At 31.3% G+C, this 25,418-nt stretch overlaps 1 protein-coding gene and 1 long non-coding RNA gene across 3 annotated transcripts; both read right to left on the bottom strand.

Annotated features, from left to right (window-relative positions):
• Positions 1 to 9,640: 9,640 nt before the first annotated feature.
• On the bottom strand, positions 9,641 to 13,332 carry LOC128221104 (uncharacterized). 2 transcript variants are annotated; one of them, XM_052929556.1, is made up of 4 exons: positions 13,273 to 13,332; positions 11,838 to 11,915; positions 11,480 to 11,520; positions 9,641 to 11,120 (listed from the first exon to the last, which is right to left on the bottom strand). In XM_052929556.1, exon 4 carries the CDS (start codon positions 10,724 to 10,726, stop codon positions 9,740 to 9,742), a length of 987 nt encoding a protein of 328 aa, XP_052785516.1. In that variant the 5' UTR covers positions 10,727 to 11,120; positions 11,480 to 11,520; positions 11,838 to 11,915; positions 13,273 to 13,332; the 3' UTR covers positions 9,641 to 9,739. The 2 variants fall into 2 exon arrangements, with proteins under 2 accessions (XP_052785516.1, XP_052785515.1); XM_052929555.1 differs by lacking the exon at positions 13,273 to 13,332 and adding an exon at positions 12,895 to 12,951.
• Positions 13,333 to 21,859: 8,527 nt separating this feature from the next.
• On the bottom strand, positions 21,860 to 24,366 carry LOC128221040 (uncharacterized). Its single transcript, XR_008258875.1, has 4 exons — positions 24,317 to 24,366; positions 22,882 to 22,959; positions 22,524 to 22,564; positions 21,860 to 22,164 (listed from the first exon to the last, which is right to left on the bottom strand). It is a non-coding gene; the product is annotated as an uncharacterized LOC128221040 (long non-coding RNA).
• Between the last annotated feature and the right edge of the window lie 1,052 nt (positions 24,367 to 25,418).

Below are 25,418 nucleotides of genomic sequence, written 5' to 3'. Positions count from 1 at the left end.
ATCGTCTGCATTTAACACTTTAAAATCTGTAATATATTGAAAAAGGTCAGAGGAAGCTATCATATAATCAACTGTACTGACACCATTATTTGAAAAACATGTAAATTCTCCATTTAAATCGCTCGGGAATCTACCATTTAGAATATGAATGTCAAAAATGCAGCAAAAATTAACTAATGTTTTTCCAAAATTATTCCCCCGAATCATATCCTTATTGTTTCGTGGCATTTCAAAATAACTCCCCGCATATTCTGCATCGCCAAATACATAGTTAAGATTATCATTGGGTATAAAATCTAAGAAGTCTTTAGTACGAGAATTAAAGTCACGTGACAATAATAATAAAGTATCTGCATAATCGTGTCTAATAATTTCGAAATGCTCAAACAACTGTAATATGCCATTTTTATCAGTTTTCCTATCGTAATATGTGGAACCCTCTGGTGAAACATATGCAAAATACATACTTATATCATTACATTGATATAATGACGATAAGTTGACATGTAAAACAACACAATCTTCAAAATGCTTAAATAAGCGTTTGAATATGTTCTATGTATACAGAGAATGCTTAATAAATACACTTATTTCCCCGCTATTACGTTTAGCATTACCTATCATACATCTAACACTATCAAAATGAAAATATGAATCTAAAAAACTATCGAATTCGCCTGTTATCATGTTCCATGTTTCACATAAACAAATGATATCAAATGAACTTAAAAACCGCTTTAGACTAATTTTATCATGATATTTATTTCGTCCACCAATGTTCCACGTGACAATATTTACATGTGTGGTTCCACTTGAGTACGTATTCAATGTGCCTCGGCCTAATTCCTAGTCCGTGGAGAAATCGGAGAAAATATCATCATCGTTTTTTTCCGTTACATCGCTGATTGGTGTTGATGGACCACGTGCTCCAACGTCACGGTCTTCACGCCGAATCATAGCCAATGGTCTGCTCGCATCGAGAACGGGTTCATCTCCATGCGGTGATCTAACACGTGGTCTTGTGAATGAGCGTTTACCAATGAAAACAATCTGATCACTGTTATCATCATATTTGTAAATAGAATAATTTACATACAACTTGTCATAACGAATGGACGCATATTTGTTCTGCTGGCGTTCATGGATCATTCGCTCCCCGAGTATTCGCCGGTGTCTTTTTACACGGTCACTAGATATTGTGGATTGCGCATACCTTTGAAAACAGTGCTTGCTTTGTCATTAATAGTTTGACAGTCCTTGAATTTATTGAAGCGTGCTATAATTGTACATGATGTAGGGTCCTTTGATTTCACTCTGTGCGCACGGTCAATCTCAAACTGTTCAGCTTGTTGACCAAAATTTAATGTCGCATTAAGAAAATCCCTCAGTTTTTGTTCTGTAGTATCCCATCTCTCGTTAATATTTCCTGGAATGCCAGTGAATCTGAGACTATTGCGTCTTGATTGATTTTCTATTTGATCAAGCTTTCTCTGTAATTCTGACATCTGATTATTAAGTTTTATTTTTTCCTGTTTCAGTTCATGATAATCCGTTTTTAGCTCCTGTACCGTAGTAAGAACGTCATCGATTTTGCGATTAATTGCATTAATGTCACCAGAGACACGTTCGTTCTGAGTGATTAAATCGCTTTTCATTGTTTTAAGGAAATCAAAAATTTCACTAGGCTGACCCTTTTCATTACCCTGTATGATGTGCGAAGGTTCATGTGAACTGTTAACGTTGGTGTGCGAGGTTAATGGTGCCTGCGCTGTTGTCTGAGTGGTGTATGACGATATACGTCGTTGCCGCGTCTCCATAATGGGTGTTTCCTGGGATGGCCTTAGGGGTCGGGGCGACTCCCCTTGATACACTTCCTGCTGGTCACTTACGGCAGCTCTTCCCTTCTCTTCTGTTTGGTTGCAGCTCGCCGGGTGCCATCGGTTTTAGGAGGGCCAGGGTTGGATTCAATGTCACCACATACCAGTAATATAGCCAAGATACACGTGGCTAACCAGAGAGTTATTTTCAGTTTCACAAAACCACTTGGAAGAACTAAAACCTTAATAATCCTCACACATTTGTTTGGCTGTGTAAAGCATCCAATCCGCATACGCCATTGATCAATATTAATCCCCATACTTGTTTAAATTTTATAAATCTGTGACACGAAAAAACAACGTGCAGCCATTACAAGGGACACAACTCCTCAACCAATGATTTTTATAACTTATTAAAATACCTTTGCGTGTTTGAAATGAAAAATGTATTTGAAAAAACATCATAGTATTAAATCAAAAAACATTAAATTTCAATTCATTAATTTAGAGCCTTGCTAAATTCAGGTTTACACTTAATGTTTGTCTTGCGTTTTTTTTAATTTTCTTTTATTATTTTTTTCCATCTGGTCGGAAACCAAAATGTATGATTATGTGTATGTTACAGGTTTTAAGACTTTTTAAGGCCCAATATGTTTCAGTAATGTAAACTGATTACATCATAAAGTGAATGTATTTCTAAATGAATTTTCTTAACCTTTTTGACATCTTTTAACCTTCAGTATGATTTTTTTTTTATCGCAATAACCAATATGCAACACAACTGAAAGTATTCAGGATTCGCTGTGCACGAGGACTACACAGTACATTTCTGTTTACTTTGTTAGACTGTAGACTTATGGTAGCAATAACAACGTAAAAAATTAATTTCATGTGGTATAGTTAAATGATATATCATTTTAAAGGTTACGTCATTACAAACTCAAATATGCACATTTTTTTTTAAAATCCATAAATTTTTGACAAAATTATGGCCCTTTTAATTTTAAATTTTTATCAAATTTTCTGCCAAAATAGGTCAAATTCAAAACTTCGGAATTTAAATGAAATAAATAATGTAAAACAACACATTTTGTTTAATTTCTATAAATTTAATACACACTCCTAAATATCAGAGTGTAAACAATGTTTTAAGTAATTTATTTCGCGTTAAAAAAATTGATGAAAAAACGTCTATTTTTAAGAAATTTTAAAAATGCCCTATGTTTTGAAGAATGAGCTAGCAACAAGGTAAAAGACAAATAACATTTACATTCTTCCATTCACTGCTTGGCTGTTGCATTTTTACAATTAATAGTATTATAAATAGGAAGATGAAAGGCAAAAAAAAAATAAGTTGCCATGGTAACCATTCAATAAAAATACAAAAAAAAATGCTAAGGAACATCGCTTTTTGTTAAAAAGGAGAATTATGTATATCTTGCAATGATTTGCCTGACAATTGTAATAAAGGTGAACTTCAATCCATCTAGCAATTCTGAATATTCCAATAGAAGTATGAGATCGTCAGCAATTTTCAAGGTTAAATTATAAATATAATTTTATACAAAGTATGACAAAATGAATAACAAATAACAGAAATATTTCATTGACTGAAGCGGACATGCTAAAAAGTATCACATTGAAAATACTAAGGTTTTGAGTCAACAATTACAGTTTTCTAAGAAAACTAAACTCTAGTTACCATGGCAACTGTTTAAAGTGACACTCTTATTCAATATCAATGCATACACATGTATAATAAACATATACTTTGACTGCTAACCCTTTAACAACTTACTTAATAATTCATTTTTGGAAAATTTTAAGTATTGATAAAAATATTGTAACTGTGTATTTAAGCTGAAAACTCAAACATATTAAATGATTGGTGAATGCATAAAGATTTACTGTGATCTACTATGTTCTCAAATGGTAGAAATACTGTCTTTTATGCACATTTCCTTCAAGTAAAAATAGGTATCCTTCATTAGAACCATTGTTTTCAACATTTATTCATCCTTTTCGGAATAATAAAACAAAAGTATTAATTGTGGTAAATCTTATGTGGGAGTAAGAGTGCATCTTTAAAAGAACTGACTTTTTTTTAAAAATTGACATGGAAACTATAAACCCGAATAATACCAGATAATGTTACTTTTGTGGTTAATTATTGGAATCAAAATGTGCATAGATTTGGAATCACAATATCCATGCATGTATTTGTAACCATTCATAACAAGTTTTACACATAAAAAGACAACATTTTATATGGAAACATTTTCACTCTATAATCACTCAAAAAATGAAGGAACTGTTCATGCTGTACAGGGGTATTTGGAAGTGCAGATACTTCTTATTGCAAGAAAATTAATCCTCTTTGCACTACACTGTAATCTTTTGTTTTTTCAATTTTATTTTCTCAAATATACATGTACATCATACATATATTCATAAAGTATACAAAAGTCGTGTTCCAAATTCAATCATGAAGAAAATATTGTGTTTTTTTCTGTTTTTTGGGTGTTAGTTAAGAAAGTAAGAAATGTTAGATAGAAGAAGGCAAGAAAGCAATGTGGATGAAATTTACATTCTTACATTGGTGTAAACTTGTGGTATTCAAGAATTAAGCTTGTTAAGTACTAGGATCCATCTACCAAGAAAAGCATGCAATTTATTTTTGGCCATAGCTATTATCTTTTCAGATTGCAGTCTCTTTGAAAAATATGGAACAAAAGCCTCGAAGATAGGCGTACTTCCTTCACACTTTGATTTAAAGATAAAGTATTTTGCAAGAAGTATAACGAAGTTAATTGCATATTCATAATTTCCATTTAAAGACTTAAAGTTACAGAAAGTGACCTCACTGTAGTTTATTGTCGAAATATCAACCTCAAATATGCTTATAAGAAAGCGTGTTATTTTGTTCCAGAATATTTGGGTGGAATGGCATTCCCAAAACATATGTTTATTCGAATCTATATACATTGAGCAAAAATCACATAGACTGCAAGAACTAATATTGTATCGATAAAGTTTACTATTATCAGGCAGTATTCTAAGAAGAAATTTGTACTGAAATGCTCTTAATTTGGTATCAATGCAAAGTTTGAATGATTGGGTATAAATATTTTTCCAATTTAGATCATTTACGCTTAGTTCTGCCTCCCATATTCCTTCTTTCGCATTTTGCACTGGTTTTTGGTTTAAAATAAGTTTCTGGTATACCAGCTTGCATATTTTAGTATTTTCAGTCACCTTATTTAAAAAAAACGTAGGTACATTATAATTCATTTCCTCTAATTTTACTTTTGATTTCCAATTTTGAGGAATACACTTCAAAAGCGTGTAATATTTCATGTAATCATGTTGGTTAATATCGTATAGTCTGTGTAGATCCTCAAAATTGTAAAACTGTTTTTGTTGAAAGTTATACAGATGCTCAATGTATAGTACACCTTTGCTGTACCAATTCTTATAGAAAAATGTGTCATCGTTTTGTTGTCTAATGTAACTATTGTTCCAAATAATTTCTTTTGCTATAATGTTTACTTCTTTTCTAAATGTTACACTTGCCCATGATTTAATTATATCACGAAGAAATTTCGATTTTATTTCAAGCCTATCAATTTTATTCGGGTCTAGATTACATTTGAAAATAAAATCTTTTCCAAATCTAACCATCATATTTTCATATATTTTTACCCATTTTGAATCTTTTTGAAACAGCATTCGTTTAACCCAGCTTGATTTTATTGCACATTCGAATTTTAATATGTCTAGCATTTTTAAACCTCCATTTTCATAACTTTGTATAATCTGATTTCTTGAAACTTTATCAGGTTTATTGTCCCATAAATATTTAAACATTTTTTGTTTAATATCATTTAAAAATGTGTGTGAGGGTGATTCAAGTACTGTTAATGGGTACAATAACTTTGGAATTGCAAACGTTTTCAGAACTGTTATTTTTCCTAAAAGCGGAAGATTCCATTTTTTCCATTTTTCTAAACAGGCTTCGAATTCCAGCATTTTATCTTTAAAATTCAAATCATTTATGACTTTTGAATTGTTACTGAATATAATTCCTAGTGCCAGCGCTGTGTTCATGTTACATTCGAAATTGCTGTCGCAGAATCTTGTTTTGTTATCTTTCAGTGATCCTAGCCTTAAAATTGAGCACTTTGATTTGTTTAGAGTTAATCCTGATATACTTCCATAATTATCTAAAGTTTTAATAAGAGTGTCGAAGGATTTTTTTGATCCATCTAAAATGAAACTAGCATCGTCCGCAAATAGGGTTTGTTTTAGGTCAATATTGTTTACTTTTATACCTTTGATATTCTCATTTTTACTGATTTCAATAGACAATAGTTCGATGCAACAAATGAATAAATACGGGGAAAGAGGGCATCCTTGTCTCACACCTTTACGTATATTAAAGAACTCGGATAAAAAACCGTTATTCGTAACACAACCTTTGGCATCTGAATAAAATAGTTGAACCCATTTTATTATATCATTGCCGAAATTGAACTTTTTAAGGCATTTTGTTAGGAAATTGTGATCGAGGCTATCAAAGGCTTTATTAAAATCAGAAAAGAATATCAAACCTTCATTATCATTTTCATTTGTAAAATCAATTACTTCTTGAAGAATTCTGACATTTTCCCCAATATATCTCCCCTTGATAAAACCTGTCTGATCACAACTTATAATCTTCTGTAAGAATGGTTTTACTCTATTGGCAATTGACTTTGAAGCTATTTTATAATCTATATTAAGAAGCGAAATTGGTCTCCAATTGTTTATTTGAGTTATATCTTTATCTTTTTTCGGAAGAAGGGTGATAATACTTTGTTTTTGCAATTCTGTCAAACTTCCAATTCCTAATGAATAATTTAAAGACTTAACTAAGTATTTTTTTATTTCGTTCCAGAAAGTTTTATAAAATTCCGCTGTCAGACCATCCGACCCGGGACTTTTGTTATTTTTCATTGCGTTTAAAGCGTTAAAACATTCATATTCAGTAAGATCTGCCTGCCTATGATCTTCATTTGAAAGACAGTTATTCTCATTTTGAAAGAAGGGGGTATTTTCTGGATATTCTATATAGTCATCCTTCTTATAAAGCGATTCATAAAATGATTTTGCATGAGCTAGAACTAGATTATTATCTGATACAAGATTGCCATTAATATTTAGCTGATTGAATGTTTTTTGTAGTGATCGTTTTTTCTCTAAATTTGCAAAATATTTAGTATTTTTTTCAAACCCTTCGATCCATTCGGCTTTTGATCTAATTAATATCCCTTTTATCTTTTCTTCGTTAAGTTTGTTTAATTTTTCTTTTTCTTTGTTTAATTTATCTAGATTTTCATTTGTTTGTGAACTATGAAGGTCGGTTTCTATATTTCGTATATTCTGCAATATTTTGTTTTCTTCTTTTAAATCATTATTTCTTTTAAAGACTGAATATTTTATAGAATCGTCCCTGATTCTTCCTTTAATAACCTCCCAGAGTGTATAAGGGTTCGAATTTCTGTTACATTCTACAATTTCAATAATTGATTGCCGAATTTTACTTATATAAATTTCATCTGTTAATAATGAATTGTTGATTTTGAAATAGCCTGGACCGCGGTTATCTTGAACTTCATTTAAGGCTAATGTTACAATTGAATGATCTGATTTAAAACCAGGTTTTATTTCGCAAGTTGAAGTGATGTTTGTTAGCTCTGATGATGACAAGAAATAGTCTAATCTACAGAATATTGGTGGCTTTGTATTTGAATGCCATGTAAACATTTTCTTGTAGGGGTTTAAGACACGCCAAATATCTTCTAAATCGTAAGCGTTCATTATTTGTTTTAATTTATTTGAACATTTGATATGTGTGTTCTGACAACCATTTAGTTTATCATATTTAAAATCGAGAATTGTATTAAAATCACCACCTATTAGTACTGTTTTATCCGAATTTTCTTCCAGCAGTTTTTCTATATGATGCAAAAAATCTGTATCGTCAGTATTTGGCGCATATATATTTATTATAACGATATCTATGCTGCCTATCTTCAGTGATAACATTTGTAAACGACCTGTTATTATTTCTTTATAATCTATGTAACTATGGGACAAATTAGAATTTAAAAAAATACCAACCCCTTTGCTATTTGTGCTATCTCCACTCAAGAAAAGTTCGCCGTTCCACATTTCCCCCCATTTGTATTTATTGTCGGCATTGGAGTAATGTATTTCTTGTAACAAGCATATTGAATATTTTTGAGATATTAACCAATTTAGGACATCATTACGTTTTGTTCTAGCTGCTAGCCCCTTAACATTAAATGTGCATATTTTTATAATCATTACAGTACCAAATAGTTCGTGTAAAAAACAAAACACATCCACATTGTGCTATAAAGAGTAGTGGGAAGTAGAGTGAAAGAGAGTAGTATGCATAACATATGATACGACATATAACATGTTTGAAGTGTGGATAAATGGATCTTGTTGAGGTAGTTGGTTTTGTAAGTTGTTAGACAAATTTGCTATTGAGTATACACGATTTGTAATTCAAAAGCAGTCGGCCTAAGTTTAAAACAAAATAAAAGCAGAAAAACAACAGAAAACAATGCAGAGCTGTCATGGAATTGTATAATCTAAGAGTGCGTAGTCAGTTTCATTTTAGTATATAATACTTTAGGGATAAAGCTATTTAGTACATTGAAACAACAACTTGACTTGAGGTAAAACAAACTAGTGAAAAGGCTAGTTAGTCTAGGTTAAGAAAGATATACTAATAACTAAAAGCGAAAATGATTTTGGAATGACATTGTATTATTTGTTTTTGTTCAATAAGTTGACATATTCTTTCCAACATGAAGCAAGAAGGAAAAGATAACTGAAAACCCTAACATCGTGCTGATATCAAAAGATAAATACAACGTAGTAGAACGATGTATCCATTAACATTAACAATACTTTCAGTATATGAGAACTACTTATATTACAAATCCATCTAGAATTTACAAACGTGTATTATGACTAGGATACAATATAATAATACACTGAGTAAGCCTATATCACATGACAAACTAAATGATATGTTTGTAAAACAAATTAACATGAACCATGCACAAATGATTTTGTTTTGAAATTAAAAATAATTATTTTATAACTCTGTATCTAGACTGTTTTAAAAGTGCAGTTACGCCATGCACAAATGATTTTGTTTTGTCATTATAAATGTTATATTGTATAACTTTATCTGAAACTTTATCTTTTTATTTTAAACTGTTTTAAATGCGCAATTCCACCCAGTGTAATAATGCGCTTATCTAATCCATATATACCCTTGCTTGACCGAAATTGCTATTTGAAAGCCTGAAAATGTCAAGCATAAAGGACATGGATAGTGTGTGTAAAAATGAAAAATACTTTTACAAATATTTTTTTATCATTCACTGTTATCCTTTTATAATAAAAGGAAAAACCATTGGAAGTAAAAAAAAAACAGTATATGTATATTTACTATAAGTATTAAGGGGTGGATTGCTCAAAGGCAGTAAATAAACATTGGTTTTTCAAAAGTAACAAAGAAAGAACACTATTTGTAATCCTAAAAAAAAAAAAAAAAAAAACTTTCAGCCGATGATAATGCATGTACTTTTTCATTGACAGTAAACAAACACTCAGTAACAAAGACCAGGATTTTGTTCATCATTACAAATCCCTTAGCATTTAAAGTATCAAAGTGTCAATGTATAAAATACAATCACTATTGCTACAGTTTAAAACATACAAAGGGATTAAATATTTACTGTATCAGGTTGTTTTGTTACTATACAGGTGAAGGTGTAATCTATACTTGTAATAAAAAGTTCCGCCGGTGAAGAAACAGACTGGGGTTAACATTGTTCTTATTTATGAAAAGGCCAAGGTAAATCGATCCAATGGTCATAGTCTTCATACTTGACAAGATGAACTTGGCCATTTGAGTTTTTGTAGAAAATCTTTCCTCTACTGAACCATGCTTCACTCACTTCGTCAATCATTTTCTTTTTAACACACATTAGCACGTGCAAGTTCAGCTGTGTCAAGTCATCGTTTACAAAGACCCCAGTGCCCCGAAGATTTCTACGGTTTCGCATAATACACATTTTATTGAATCTTGAAGCTAGTTTGACAATCACATCCCTGTTTTGTGACTTCTTGTTTGGCAGTCTATGTGCCATGTCTACATCACTTGCCTTGAGCTCAATAATGTCTTTATCCTGTAAATATTGTTGTACTTTTGTAAGTGTTTCTTCTGCTGTCTCCCTAGGATTTGTGTCTGGTAAACCTCTGATTATTATATTGTTTATTCTACTATATTGTTCACTTTCATTTTCAAATTTTCTGTGTTTCTCACGTTCGAAATCTAACTGATTATTCACTCTGAATGTTTCTTCTTTATTCTTTTCTAGCTGTTCTTCAAGCGCCGTAACTTTTTGTGCAAGCTTTTCACTACTTTCTTCCTTTTCAAACAATTTCCCTTCAAGAATCTCAATTCTGTTGGTAACAGACTTCAAAAGATCTTCCTTCATTTCAGTCATAAGATCCTTAATGCTGCTTCTTATTGTCCCATCACCCTTTAGTACAGCCTTTTCAATTTTGCTTTCTAATCGTTCTAATTTAGTGTTTATTTGCTTCCACTGTTTCATTATTTCTTTTATATCAGCCATGTCAGAATCCTCATTTATCTCAGCTTTTTTGGATTTCTTTTTTTTTTGTTTTTCCTTCGTTGTTCCCTCTGCTTCAATTCCTTTTGTTCTACTTGTATCTAGTTCGCTCACGCTTGAGGTTTCACTGCGTTTGCGTTTTAAATCAAGGTCAACATCTGCATTTATTAATGTTTGTGTCGCCATATTTTTTTCTCACAGTATACTTTTCAAAATTTTCAGCGCTCAGTTTTTTCAATGTTAAAGTTTCGCATTTTAACAAAGTGACAAGTCATGATATATTTTATTTACCTATTTGATCATCCAATTCATTGATTTGCACTAAAATCCATTTTCACCACACTGCTGGATACTACATATTGTTACATTTTTATCAGAGCATATTTTGTTTACATCTTACCATAAGGTTACATACCACTTCGTGTGTCTACACTGTAATCTTGGATATTGCAGGAATTGAGAGAGAATCTGTGAGACACTTCATGGTATGACTGTTGCATGATAGAACCACTGTCAAATACTGAAAAATACTGTCAAATTACACCAAGCTGTTTTTTTTTTCTCAGAAACCATCATGAGCCTGAAAATATAACAAAGGAATGTGTGGATTTCAATACACATGTTCACAAAAGAAACTACATGCATTCAGTTTATATGGCAACATACATATACAGATGTATACATACAGTGTAAAAAGGTTTTATCACAATTAATTAATGGAATACATTATATTACCATATATTATCTTAATACAGAGAGAAATAAGGATTTTCTAATTTAAAACTTCATACTGTTCAACATTTTTCTCCACTTTTTGTACATAACAAATTACCTTTTCTCTATAATAATTTATTTTTCCTTTCAAAATTATTCCTCAAAAAGGTCAACATTATATTTTTAATAGAGCAAATAAATACAATTTGATAAAAAAGTACATACAATTAGGTTAGTGAATCTGCATCAGTCAGGTGAGAGTGAAACTGAAAGTAAACAGAAACATATTAAAGATAATTATGTATTATTCAGAGAGGGACAACTATGTATAAATATGTAATGAGGTTTGATGTCTATACACAGTTTGGTATTTATCAGAATCAATTTAAGAATCAATTCAACTTTACAGCTCAAAAAAATGTCAAAAGCATTTATTTTACAAATAATAAAATATGTCATCATACAAAATGTCACAGTTTATAAAGAGTTCTCAATAACTTAAGGTATAATTCCAAAGAAAATTAAGCAAATGGCATGTTCATGAGATATTCTCTGGTAAATATGCATCATAGTTCTAAGTTACCTCAGTTCTGCAATCCTTCCCATCATTCTGACTGGCTGAATTTGAGTGGTATGAATGTATCCTATGGCTTATTTCTCACTGAAAGGAAGAAAAAAATAAATAAATAAGAGAAAAAGACCAATAAATGACAAAACTGAATTGGCAGACTTACTACTGTGTGAAAATACTCACAATATTTAGTCAAAAAGTAAGAACAGCCATTTATGGAATGTGAAGTTTAAAATAATTGCAAATGAATGATAACAACATTGAGTTGAAAATTAATGACAGCAATTGAAATCCTATCATAACAGGCATTCCAATAAATTTGAAGACTAATAATTGTTTGAAAAGTTGAATAATTTTTACAGAGAGTGATTTTATAATCCAAGTAACTATACAGAACATAAAAATGTTTCCTGAAATTTACACCTTAAAACACTGATATGTTGAAATTTGAAACTTTCCAATTGTTAATTAAGTATTAGTTACTTGGTGATAATGTATGATCTATAAACAATTAAAATTGGTAGGCATCCAATTAACTGTTTAGAAGATTAAAAAATGCTTACTTTCTTAGTTTCAATTGTGAAATGCCTATATAAATCCAGCCTGCATTTTTCTTATTAACCAATAAAACACTAAATGGAAACTTGGCGTTGTAATTTGATTAATTCGGTTTTGGTTGTCGAGCTCCTTTAAGTTGTCGAGCTCCTTTAAGTTATTTAATATGAATTTGTCGGGCAATGCCCGTGGCAGAAACATGCGCATAAACAATAACAAACTTCAGCTTGACAGATTCTTAATTAATAATATAGAATTGCTTTAATGAAAAATAACTGCCAATTCTCCATTAGTTTATTTACATTTTTTAAAACCAAAAATGACCAGATCCTTAAAGAACCCGGTCTGTTGATTTCATTATTTAAACCAATCACAATATCCAAAATAAAAACAATTGCAAATGTCTTATTTATTCAAATTATAAAACATTTGACCAATTTTCATGCAAAAGAATTGGCAACCCCTAATAAATAGCATTCTAAATATAATAAAACAATGATATGCATAAACCTACCTCAATGTTTACTCAAAATAAATTACTATTTACAGAGGTTGGCATTTTAAAAGTAAACAAAAATTACTTCCTGGTTAATTCGGATACTCTCGGCTTTTATGGTTGCATGCCTTATGAGTCATCAAATTGTTCTTGTTTTTGGCCACTCTCAGAAACGATGTGTTTATAAATAGCCCTTGCGGAAAAATGCGACAGATTACTGAATCAAATGGATAGTATCACTGTGTAGATAAATGAATAAATTTTCATAAGTTTGATGATGCATTGTTGTTCTCTTTCGATTTGGACCTGTAATTCAGCATGTTTTATCCCCTGTTTCAGTTTTTGTCAAAATAAAAGCAGAAAATATACATAATAATTCATTAAAGTTATACTCACCGATGCAGGAGACGTCAATGTATCCTTGTAAAGTCATTGACAATCAAAACAATTCTTAAAATATCCGAAATCGGAAGTATAAAATGACAGTCAAAACGTCCCAAGACCGGCAGAAAAACGACATATTACAAAAAATGCTTGTGAAACTTTTTGCTCGTTTTATTTTGTTTCACATTATTAGATAAAACCCGTACTACAGTTGATAGATATTTTATTCATGATTATTTTGGTGCCATTTTCGGCAGTAAGTTTAAATGTTTGCAGGAGTAATATCCATTGGAGTGAGGTGTGGTATTAGCATTGTGCAGAATAGGGAAGTGTAAAAAACGACGTTACGTTGTTATTGCTACTTATGGTATATGTTAAATGGTTTGATAATGCAACCTTGTTTAGCTAAAAACAGTGGGATCAAAAGTAACTGACTTATAGGATTGTAACATTTAAGTGATGATAAGGTTTAGCTGGTTACTCTGTCATTTTTAGATTAGATATTTAATAATAATAAAATCAATGTCAAACATGGAAAGATTTGCAAATCTGTTACGGCTAAGGTCGTAGGAAGAAAGTATAAAGCAATTGATTAAAAAGATGTTCATGTTACTAGATGTACACTATCATTGACAATGATGTAAAAAATAAATACTGCTACATTGGAGTTCAAATAAATTGTATGAATCACGCGAAAATGGACGCATCATGACGGACACAGAGCTACCACCCAAACAAGTGAACATGCTGCATGTATATCACATGTTGTATTTGCAACAAAATGCAGGTGTCTACAAAAAAGCAAACACATTTTCGAAGCGTATAATAAGGAAAAACCTTTTACCCCCGATAGGCATAATTTGATATTGCTATTCAAATCAACAAAAATTCCTAGTATAAAGTGTTTTGCTTGCTTAATATCTATATAGAAGCAAATATCGTGTTACTGTCTTTATATACATATATAGTGTAGTGAACATGAACTTCATAATGTTGTCGTTGTGTTTGTGTATGGAAAATCTAAATATATATATTTATTAATATTCGATAAATCTTACCACGTGTTAAGATATCAGAAAAAAACCCATCTCTTGCTCATTTCATCTCTGCTGTTTATATTTTCAGACATTGACATGGAATGCATTTAGATATATTCCGTGCCATCATTTGAAAAAAAAAAACATAAACATACCCTTCCGAAACGTCCGAATCACTGAAAATAAAAATAGATTCATTATTAGTTGGATGATTTTCGTGTGTATGATAAAATTGTGATGTTTATGTATACGGACAAAAAAGGTGTCGATACATTTCCAAAATTATGTGTAAACATATGCTTAACGTTAGGAAAAATCAACAATGCCAAATTATGTCAAACTGATTTAGATGCCATTTTTTATATTTATCATATAAACTGCAAACGCTTGTGTAAACTAGCTTCGGAAATCATAACGGCTGTTCTTGTATGTATTATGTTCTGATATAAATTATTTAAATACCTGTCATATAGATAGACATTGAATGTTAAACAGGCTATTCTACTGCATAAAATACGTAAGCCAATGCTATCCTCAAAGTAGATATTTACAGTCACCGTTATGTCACTGACATACAATGTTTGCCTTGTGAAACTTTTAAGGCACCATAACAATTTCATAGTAAAGGTAAATATTGCATTATGTGTTACACTTGCTGTTCTGTTCTCGAAATGCTGCATAAATCAATTCCTTAAATTGGTGTGAATTGAAGCTTAAACTTCGGCTGTAAACGGGACCGAGAACAGTAATTTGTGAAGCAAATTTATTAAAATGTCGAATAGAATTTCTTGTTTATTTTCTTTTGCATGTTTCAATAAATATGCATGTTTTTCTTTGTGTTAATTTTATGTTCATTTAAACCGTACGTCACCGTATAAACTCTTTCTTTTACCAGATTATTGAAGATTCCCTTTTCTGATTGAAAATAATAGACAAAGGAAGTATGATTTGAATGCCGTATCCTTAGAGGCAACATGTAAACCCGGACGCACACAAAAACACACACAGCGCATGCATGCAATGAGGCTCGCATGCCTACCTTTACTTTATCCCCTTCGCTTTTCGGTTGGAAATAACAATTATTTAAATAAATTTGAATGGAAAGCATTTTGACTCAGACAGATCCTGCCTCGTTAGTCATAATAGTACAGATAAAATTATAAAGCATGAGAGGAACATCAGCTTTATATTGCTTCTGACTAGAGATGATAAAAAGTTATAAGCTACAAAAATATACTTTTCTGTAAGCTTCAAAAGGGGAACGTTGCAGAGAGCTGCCACATGTATACGTTGATGTGAGCTACCAACAGTGTTCATTGTTTTAAGCTAATAGAAGTAGACGTAATTGTACTACACGTATACTTGTTGTGATATTAAACGTGTACGCTGTTGTAAATAACAAAATGTATACAGTTGTATGAGCTGTGTGAACGTGGTTTTGAACTATCAAATTATCACAAATGTACGTTGCTTTGAGCTACAAAATGTTTATAATGTTGTAAGTTGACAAAAATACCTACACTGATTTCATTTTATTTCAATCCTATCTGAAAATGCTAAATCATGCACGACCTAGGCCATCAATGTAATTGTTAACTGCCTCAGTCACAATAATAATGGTCATTATAATACTATATTAAAGTACAATAGTAGCCCCTTAAATCTAGCTAATAGTATTGCTCATCCCGATTTGTATGGTGATTTTTAAAAGAAAATTCTTAAAATTAAAATGTTTCCAGCAGCAGCCAACTGTATAAACAATGGTAAATAATAACCTCTGTAAATAAAACCACCGTTAAATTCCGTGGTAATATTACCAAGCCGGTAAATACGTTTGTATAAAAGAAGTAACCAAGGCGGTAAATTTACCAGGTGGGTTGATGTTTAACCTGCGGTAAATTTACCGAACTGTCCCATAATGCAATATAGTGATGTCATTTTCCCGTAGATTGGAGCTATCATTTTTTTTAAATGTTCTTCCACATTTCATTTTTATAAAATTATTTGCAAAAGGCAGATTTAATGAGAAACTTCATTAAATCGGTCCAACAAGTTACATGATGGATATTCAACAAAATAGTACAACGTATTTATAAGCTTCTTCCATGGCTAATAAATAAAACGCATGCTACACAAGGAGTAGGTCTGGTTCATTCTGAATTCAGGGGTGAGATTCTTTATCTCATACAAAAGGCCGACGAATACCGCAGGAAAATGCGAACATCATTACAATGATATGTTACTAATAAGGGTTCAATATATCCGAAACACTCCAAAACAAATGTAAACTGACAATATATTATACCTACTAAATAAAAATACATCTAATCATTTTGAAAAAAATTAATGGCATTCAGCTGTTTTACACAGTTAAGGAATTTATATTCTAGCACACCGGATAGGCATTTCTGGTGAATTCAGCCGTGCTGGAAAACTCCATCTGGCATTCCCCTATGCCAGATGAGTCACGCGCTGTGACGTAATACTTTCATTTTTTTTTATTAAACACTACATGTAACAATAGTAATAAGATAATCTTATTACTATTGTTACATGTAGTGTTTAATAAAAAAAAATGAAAGTATTATCGATTCGTCGACTTAAAGGTATATTTGCTATTTATTTTTAAGAGAACTTCCCGAAACGTTTCTTTTAAAGTTAATAGAATGTGTTAAAATGTGTTAAAACTGAAAATGTCTTTTGCGCAAGTAGCAATATTTCCTGATTCGGATTTTGTTAAAATAAACGATTTTTATTTAACAAATTTTATTTGGCCGATTGAAGTTTACGATTTCATTGCATCCGGTTGTTCCGACAATTCAATACAGAAGCCATGATTCTTGGATTTATGGCTGAACATGACCTCCCATACTCCCTGGCACCAAATGTAGTGAGTCTTACTTAAGACACTTGCCAAAGATCTATACAAAAGCTCTCAGCGAATTAAAACTTCAAAGGTGTACAGCTTCATATAAGATGACTTACGGAGTGGCAAGCCATTTCAATGATGAATTTGTGGAGGAGTTACGTGAAACTCAGTTTTGTTTGAACTTAGACGAGTCAACAAACACAAACAATGAGAAAACTGCTGCAGGTATTTTTGTGCTATAGAGAAAGAAATAGTGTTGAGACATTTGTCCTCCTTAAAAATGACAAGGGCTGATTCTGAATCAATTTTCAAGGAATTTGAAAGCCTGTTTGAGAGACTTAAAATGCTGTGGGACAAAGTTTGTGTGCTACTGGACACCTGTAACAACATGAGGGGAAAATCTGGCTTGGAGACCAGAATACATCAACTTGTCCCTCACCTCATAGACTTTGATGGTGACACAGCCCACCATGTCCACAACGGTTACCCTGCCAAAGCATTAACAGTCCCATTTGGATATTACTTGGAATAGTATATATAATAATATTTTATTTTCATCAAATGTGCAGATAATGGAATAAATACTCTTATGATATGTAAAAATTGAATACATAACACTTTTACAATAAACATTTGCAAGCTTGATAATTGATATGTTGTTCATCATTATTTATCAAATATCCCACAGTGTAGACTATTCATACACAGGCATTTGATCATAGCCAGTTGAGTTTTATGGGAAGTGGACAACTGAACCAAAATGTCTCATGCCTGTGACTTCAGGTAAAAAAGTAAATTTAACTTTGTTCAAAGACAAAGGTGTTAAACTTTACTGCTCAGATTCCTGATAATTGTTCTGATTGCGGAAGTCTCCTGTTGGATATAATTATATCTACCAAACCGAAAGGTGTACTCCTTGAACACTATTCTAAGGGTATTAGGGTATTAGAAACCCTGAAATACTGAACGCTTTGGGGGGCTTCGCCCCCCTTTTCCCCCACCAGAGCTTTGCCCTGGACCCATCGGGGGCCTTTAGCGGCCCCCTGAACCCCACGCAGACATTTTCAGGATTGGCAACTTGGCCCTGTTATCATCCCTGAAGATTGCAATAGATGAGTTCGATTATCATTAACTTTACAAAAATATTCCTTAAAAACAAAACAAAATAACCATTAAAAGAGGTGATATCGAAGGAACTTATTGACGTATGCGGTGAATACAAATTACTGCGCGTCATGACGTCAGTAAAAATCATCGCACGCGCTTTTTGGTGAAATGTACAAAAACGCACTTTCTTATGTATTTTCTTCACAAAAAATGTTATTAAAGGTATGCTAGAAAAAATATCTATCATGTGTGTCCGTTCCGGATAGAAAAATCCGACCCTCGGGCAAGCCTCGATACATGGCAACGCAGGTGCACTCGGGTCGGATTTTTCTATCCGGAACGGGAACACATGACGGATATTATTAGTCAGTTTCAACTTGCCATAGAAATGATGCTTTGAGATTCATATGACTTAGCAGATAAATAATTAGGAAAGTGACTTGAGTTAGGAAATGACTAAAGAAGCTTTATGAATACCATATAAATTATGACCAAATGATCTTGAATGTTTTACTTTGATCTTATTGGTAGCATAATTTTTGTTTGTACAATTATATGTTTTCTCCTATGTTTGCATTTACCTCAATTACTAAAAGTGCAATCATGTTTATAAAACTTATTAAATGGACTTAATTTTAGTTTCTGCTTACATATTTTATCATTGTTTCTGTTTAAAATAGGACGAAACATGATCTCTTCAGTTTTTGTAAGCACCTGCTAAATATTTAATACATACCGTTTCACTATCATATAATTATTATGTCCCATTGTTGATATCAAATTGAAGTGTTAGAAGGACTTATTCATATAGTTATTTTATTTCCATTTCAAAGTCGATAAACAATTAAATTCAATTTAATTCAAGTTCAATTTAAATACATATGCCATTGGTATTATCTTGCAGTAAAGTACACAAGGTCAACATTTTACCACTGTAGTTCCAATTTTTTGAAAGAAGTTGTCCGGTTTTGGTAATGATTCTGGACAATCATCTTGAAATAAAAGGTATTAACATGCCAAGCCTGTAATGTTTCAGGCAAAGGCAGCCGTAGAGCGATGGTTTAATGCCTGTTTTTAGATCTTGGGCTGGAACTGGTTGGTTACGTAAACATGTTTCGGATTTATAAACGAATGTCCGCAATCGTTCCGCAGCTGACATTAGTTGCATCCGACATATGTTTTTGGTTCTTTAGCAGCAACTAATAATATACGGATGACCTCACTCATTTTTTGTTATTTTTTGCCCATTTTGTAACGATTGCTTCGTTACTTACGTTACAATAAGGATAAATCATGTATTGATACATCATTTCGTACAGGCTTCTTATAGTCGTTTACATGTCAAATATATTTGATATAAATAGAGTACGTTATGATTATATTTCACACTTAAAATCCAAATTTTGGCAAGCTGAAAACAAACATATTTCAACATTAAATTGTTCTTATGGTAGACGAACAGACTATAGATGATAATTGCTGATATCCATAAAAATGGACCAGAAAGAACTCGTAAGATTTATAGATTAACACCTGATAATCGAGCAACGAAATCTTGTTTAAGAACTAATTTTAATTTTCCGTGCGTTCATGCAGTAAATGCAAAAGGCCGCGATTTTGCAACTTTAGAAGGTAATAAATCCTTATATCAACTCTTTTCAATAATGAGTTTTGTTGTAATTAATTTCGTAAAGACGATTATCGACATTTTTTTAATCATGTTGTATTTATGCAAGCCTAAGGTTAGTGTGCATAATTAAACTAAAGTCACAGTGATTTTATGGATTACTTGCAGTCCCAATTAAGTAGCGCGCAATAATTGCTGTTTTTAGCTTTCTGTTAACATTTTCAAACACATTGCATTGTCATTATAGGCTACTTTTCATGAATAACCAAGTTTAAGACGACTGTTCTAACACGTGAAAGTAAATGATAGTCTGTGTACGTAGATCGTAGTAAGACTTCTACGCCTGGTGATTAACCAGTATCTAATACAGAGGTCAATAAATGTCGATCGGTTTAAGCAATATGAACGCAAACAAATATCGTACGGTTAATCAAGTGCATATAACATATCTGCAAATATATAACACAGCAACTTGTTAAAGATAAGAAGTTTGCAATGTTTTTAACAGTCAAGCACGGATGTAAACCTGAGCCAAATTAAAAATATAGCTACTAGCAAAAATCCAACGAATCATGTGTAGGTCATCTACTTGTCCACATTGGTTAGGTTCCAAGAGGTCACTTTTTTCACTTCAGTTTCTATGAAAAGTAGGGCGTTCGAAAAGTTTTAAGACAGCATAAATGGTACAATGTTTATTTTAATAAATCTTTTATAAATCTGCATCGTAGACGTAAAGATACAATATAGATAAATGTATTAATACAATATAAGTCCCGAGCATTACGTTGTCACGTCAGCTTTTTACCTTGATTTATACACATAGCAATATACCTCGTAATGTATTAGAGCAACCGAACATGTAAACATTACACCTTTTAATAATTGAAACACAATTGCAATAATTGGTCGCGACACGTTGTGAAAAATTCGTGGCATGACACTAGAATCGAAACGTCATTTCCGAAATTATTTTGAACATAATAATTCAGAAACACACATCTAGACTAGTGTAGTCATTAAGCTTATAAGTAAAACGAAAACAAAGGAGAAACAGAGTAATTATCATCAACATTCTATGTGCAACATTGCCATGGTAACCATTCAATAAAAATACAAAAAAAATGCTAAGAAACATCGCTTTTTGTTAAAAAGGAGAATTATGTATATCTTGCAATGATTTGCCTGACAATTGTAATAAAGGTGAACTTCAATCCATCTAGCAATTCTGAATATTCCAATAGAAGTATGAGATTGTCAGCAATTTTCAAGGTTAAATTATAAATATAATTTTATACAAAGTATGACAAAATGAATAACAAATAACAGAAATATTTCATTGACTGAAGCGGACATGCTAAAAAGTATCACATTGAAAATACTAAGGTTTTGAGTCAACAATTACAGTTTTCTAAGAAAACTAGACTCTAGTTACCATGGCAACTGTTTAAAGTGACACTCTTATTCAATATCAATGCATACACATGTATAATAAACATATACTTTGACTGCTAACCCTTTAACAACTTACTTAATAATTCATTTTTGGAAAATTTTAAGTATTGATAAAAATATTGTAACCGTGTATTTAAGCTGAAAACTCAAACATATTAAATGATTGGTGAATGCATAAAGATTTACTGTGATCTACTATGTTCTCAAATGGTAGAAATACTGTCTTTTATGCACATTTCCTTCAAGTAAAAATAGGTATCCTTCATTAGAACCATTGTTTTCAACATTTATTCATCCTTTTTGGAATAATAAAACAAAAGTATTAATTGTGGTAAATCTTATGTGGGAGTAAGAGTGCATCTTTAAAAGAACTGACTTTTTTTTAAAAATTGACATGGAAACTATAAACCCGAATAATACCAGATAATGTTACTTTTGTGGTTAATTATTGGAATCAAAATGTGCATAGATTTAAAATCACAATATCCATGCATGTATTTGTAACCATTCATAACAAGTTTTACACATAAAAAGACAACATTTTATATGGAAACATTTTCACTCTATAATCACTCAAAAAATGAAGGAACTGTTCATGCTGTACAAGGGTATTTGGAAGTGCATATACTTCTTATTGCAAGAAAATTAATCCTCTTTGCACTACACTGTAATCTTGGATATTGCAGGAATTGAGAGAGAATCTGTGAGACACTTCATGGTATGACTGTTGCATGATAGAACCACTGTCAAATACTGAAAAATACTGTCAAATTACACCAAGCTGTTTTTTTTTCTCAGAAACCATCATGAGCCTGAAAATATAACAAAGGAATGTGTGGATTTCAATACACATGTTCACAAAAGAAACTACATGCATTCAGTTTATATGGCAACATACATATACAGATGTATACATACAGTGTAAAAAGGTTTTATCACAATTAATTAATGGAATACATTATATTACCATATATTATCTTAATACAGAGAGAAATAAGGATTTTCTAATTTAAAACTTCATACTGTTCAACATTTTTCTCCACTTTTTGTACATAACAAATTACCTTTTCTCTATAATAATTTATTTTTCCTTTCAAAATTATTCCTCAAAAAGGTCAACATTATATTTTTAATAGAGCAAATAAATACAATTTGATAAAAAAGTACATACAATTAGGTTAGTGAATCTGCATCAGTCAGGTGAGAGTGAAACTGAAAGTAAACAGAAACATATTAAAGATAATTATGTATTATTCAGAGAGGGACAACTATGTATAAATATGTAATGAGGTTTGATGTCTATACACAGTTTGGTAATTATCAGAATCAATTTTAGAATCAATACAACTTCACAGCTCAAAAAAATGTCAAAAGCATTTATTTTACAAATAATAAAATATGTCATCATACAAAATGTCACAGTTTATAAAGAGTTCTCAATAACTTAAGGTATAATTCCAAAGAAAATTAAGCAAATGGCATGTTCATGAGATATTCTCTGGTAAATATGCATCATAGTTCTAAGTTACCTCAGTTCTGCAATCCTTCCCATCATTCTGACTGGCTGAATTTGAGTGGTATGAATGTATCCTATGGCTTATTTCTCACTGAAAGGGAGAAAAAAATAAATAAATAAGAGAAAAAGACCAATAAATGACAAAACTGAATTGGCAGACTTACTACTGTGTGAAAATACTCACAATATTTAGTCAAAAAGTAAGAACAGCCATTTATGGAATGTGAAGTTTAAAATAATTTCAAATGAATAATAACAACATTGAGTTGAAAATTAATGACAGCAATTGAAATCCTATCATAACAGGCATTCCAATAAATTTGAAGACTAATAATTGTTTGAAAAGTTGAATAATTTTTACAGAGAGTGATTTTATAATCCAAGTAACTATACAGAACATAAAAATGTTTCCTGAAATTTACACCTTAAAACACTGATATGTTGAAATTTGAAACTTTCCAATTGTTAATTAAGTATTAGTTACTTGGTGATAATGTATGATCTATAAACAATTAAAATTGGTAGGCATCCAATTAACTGTTTAGAAGATTAAAAAATGCTTACTTTCTTAGTTTCAATTGTGAAATGCCTATATAAATCCAGCCTGCATTTTTCTTATTAACCAATAAAACACTAAATGGAAACTTGGCGTTGTAATTTGATTAATTCGGTTTTGGTTGTCGAGCTCCTTTAAGTTGTCGAGCTCCTTTAAGTTATTTAATATGAATTTGTCGGGCAATGCCCGTGGCAGAAACATGCGCATAAACAATAACAAACTTCAGCTTGACAGATTCTTAATTAATAATATAGAATTGCTTTAATGAAAAATAACTGCCAATTCTCCATTAGTTTATTTACATTTTTTAAAACCAAAAATGACCAGATCCTTAAAGAACCCGGTCTGTTGATTTCATTATTTAAATTAATCACAATATCCAAAATAAAAACAATTGCAAATGTCTTATTTATTCAAATTATAAAACATTTGACCAATTTTCATGCAAAAGAATTGGCAACCCCTAATAAATAGCATTCTAAATATAATAAAACAATGATATGCATAAACCTACCTCAATGCTTACTCAAAATAAATTACTATTTACAGAGGTTGGCATTTTAAAAGTAAACAAAAATTACTTCCTGGTTAATTCGGATACTCTCGGCTTTTATGGTTGCATGCCTTATGAGTCATCAAATTGTTCTTGTTTTTGGCCACTCTCAGAAACGATGTGTTTATAAATAGCCCTTGCGGAAAAATGCGACAGATTACTGAATCAAATGGATAGTATCACTGTGTAGATAAATGAATAAATTTTCATAAGATTGATGATGCATTGTTGTTCTCTTTCGATTTGGACCTGTAATTCAGCATGTTTTATCCCCTGTTTCAGTTTTTGTCAAAATAAAAGCAGAAAATATACATAATAATTCATTAAAGTTATACTCACCGATGCAGGAGACGTCAATGTATCCTTGTAAAGTCATTGACAATCAAAACAATTCTTAAAATATCCGAAATCGGAAGTATAAAATGACAGTCAAAACGTCCCAAGACCGGCAGAAAAACGACATATTACAAAAAATGCTTGTGAAACTTTTTGCTCGTTTTATTTTGTTTCACATTATTAGATAAAACCCGTACTACAGTTGATAGATATTTTATTCATGATTATTTTGGTGCCATTTTCGGCAGTAAGTTTAAATGTTTGCAGGAGTAATATCCATTGGAGTGAGGTGTGGTATTAGCATTGTGCAGAATAGGGAAGTGTAAAAAACGACGTTACGTTGTTATTGCTACTTATGGTATATGTTAAATGGTTTGATAATGCAACCTTGTTTAGCTAAAAACAGTGGGATCAAAAGTAACTGACTTATAGGATTGTAACATTTAAGTGATGATAAGGTTTAGCTGGTTACTCTGTCATTTTTAGATTAGATATTTAATAATAATAAAATCAATGTCAAACATGGAAAGATTTGCAAATCTGTTACGGCTAAGGTCGTAGGAAGAAAAAATAAAGCAATTGATTAAAAAGATGTTCATGTTACTAGATGTACACTATCATTGACAATGATGTAAAAAATAAATACTGCTACATTGGAGTTCAAATAAATTGTATGAATCACGCGAAAATGGACGCATCATGACGGACACAGAGCTACCACCCAAACAAGTGAACATGCTGCATGTATATCACATGTTGTATTTGCAACAAAATGCAGGTGTCTACAAAAAAAGCAAACACATTTTCGAAGCGTATAATAAGGAAAAACCTTTTACCCCCGATAGGCATAATTTGATATTGCTATTCAAATCAACAAAAATTCCTAGTATAAAGTGTTTTGCTTGCTTAATATCTATATAGAAGCAAATATCGTGTTACTCTCTTTATATACATATATAGTGTAGTGAACATGAACTTCATAATGTTGTCGTTGTGTTTGTGTATGGAAAATCTAAATATATATATTTATTAATATTCGATAAATCTTACCACGTGTTAAGATATCAGAAAAAAACCCATCTCTTGCTCATTTCATCTCTGCTGT

This window comes from Mya arenaria, chromosome 16, assembly GCF_026914265.1.
Source record: "Mya arenaria isolate MELC-2E11 chromosome 16, ASM2691426v1".
In the NCBI taxonomy this organism is placed as follows: Eukaryota; Metazoa; Mollusca; class Bivalvia; order Myida; family Myidae; genus Mya; species Mya arenaria.
Note: the sequence above shows the minus strand (reverse complement) of the source record. Positions and strands in the feature narration are given on the sequence as shown.

Excerpts from the sequence above, each read along its gene's own strand:
- LOC128221104 (XM_052929556.1), bottom strand. The coding sequence starts at position 10,726 with ATGGCGACACAAACATTAATAAATGCAGATGTTGACCTTGATTTAAAA.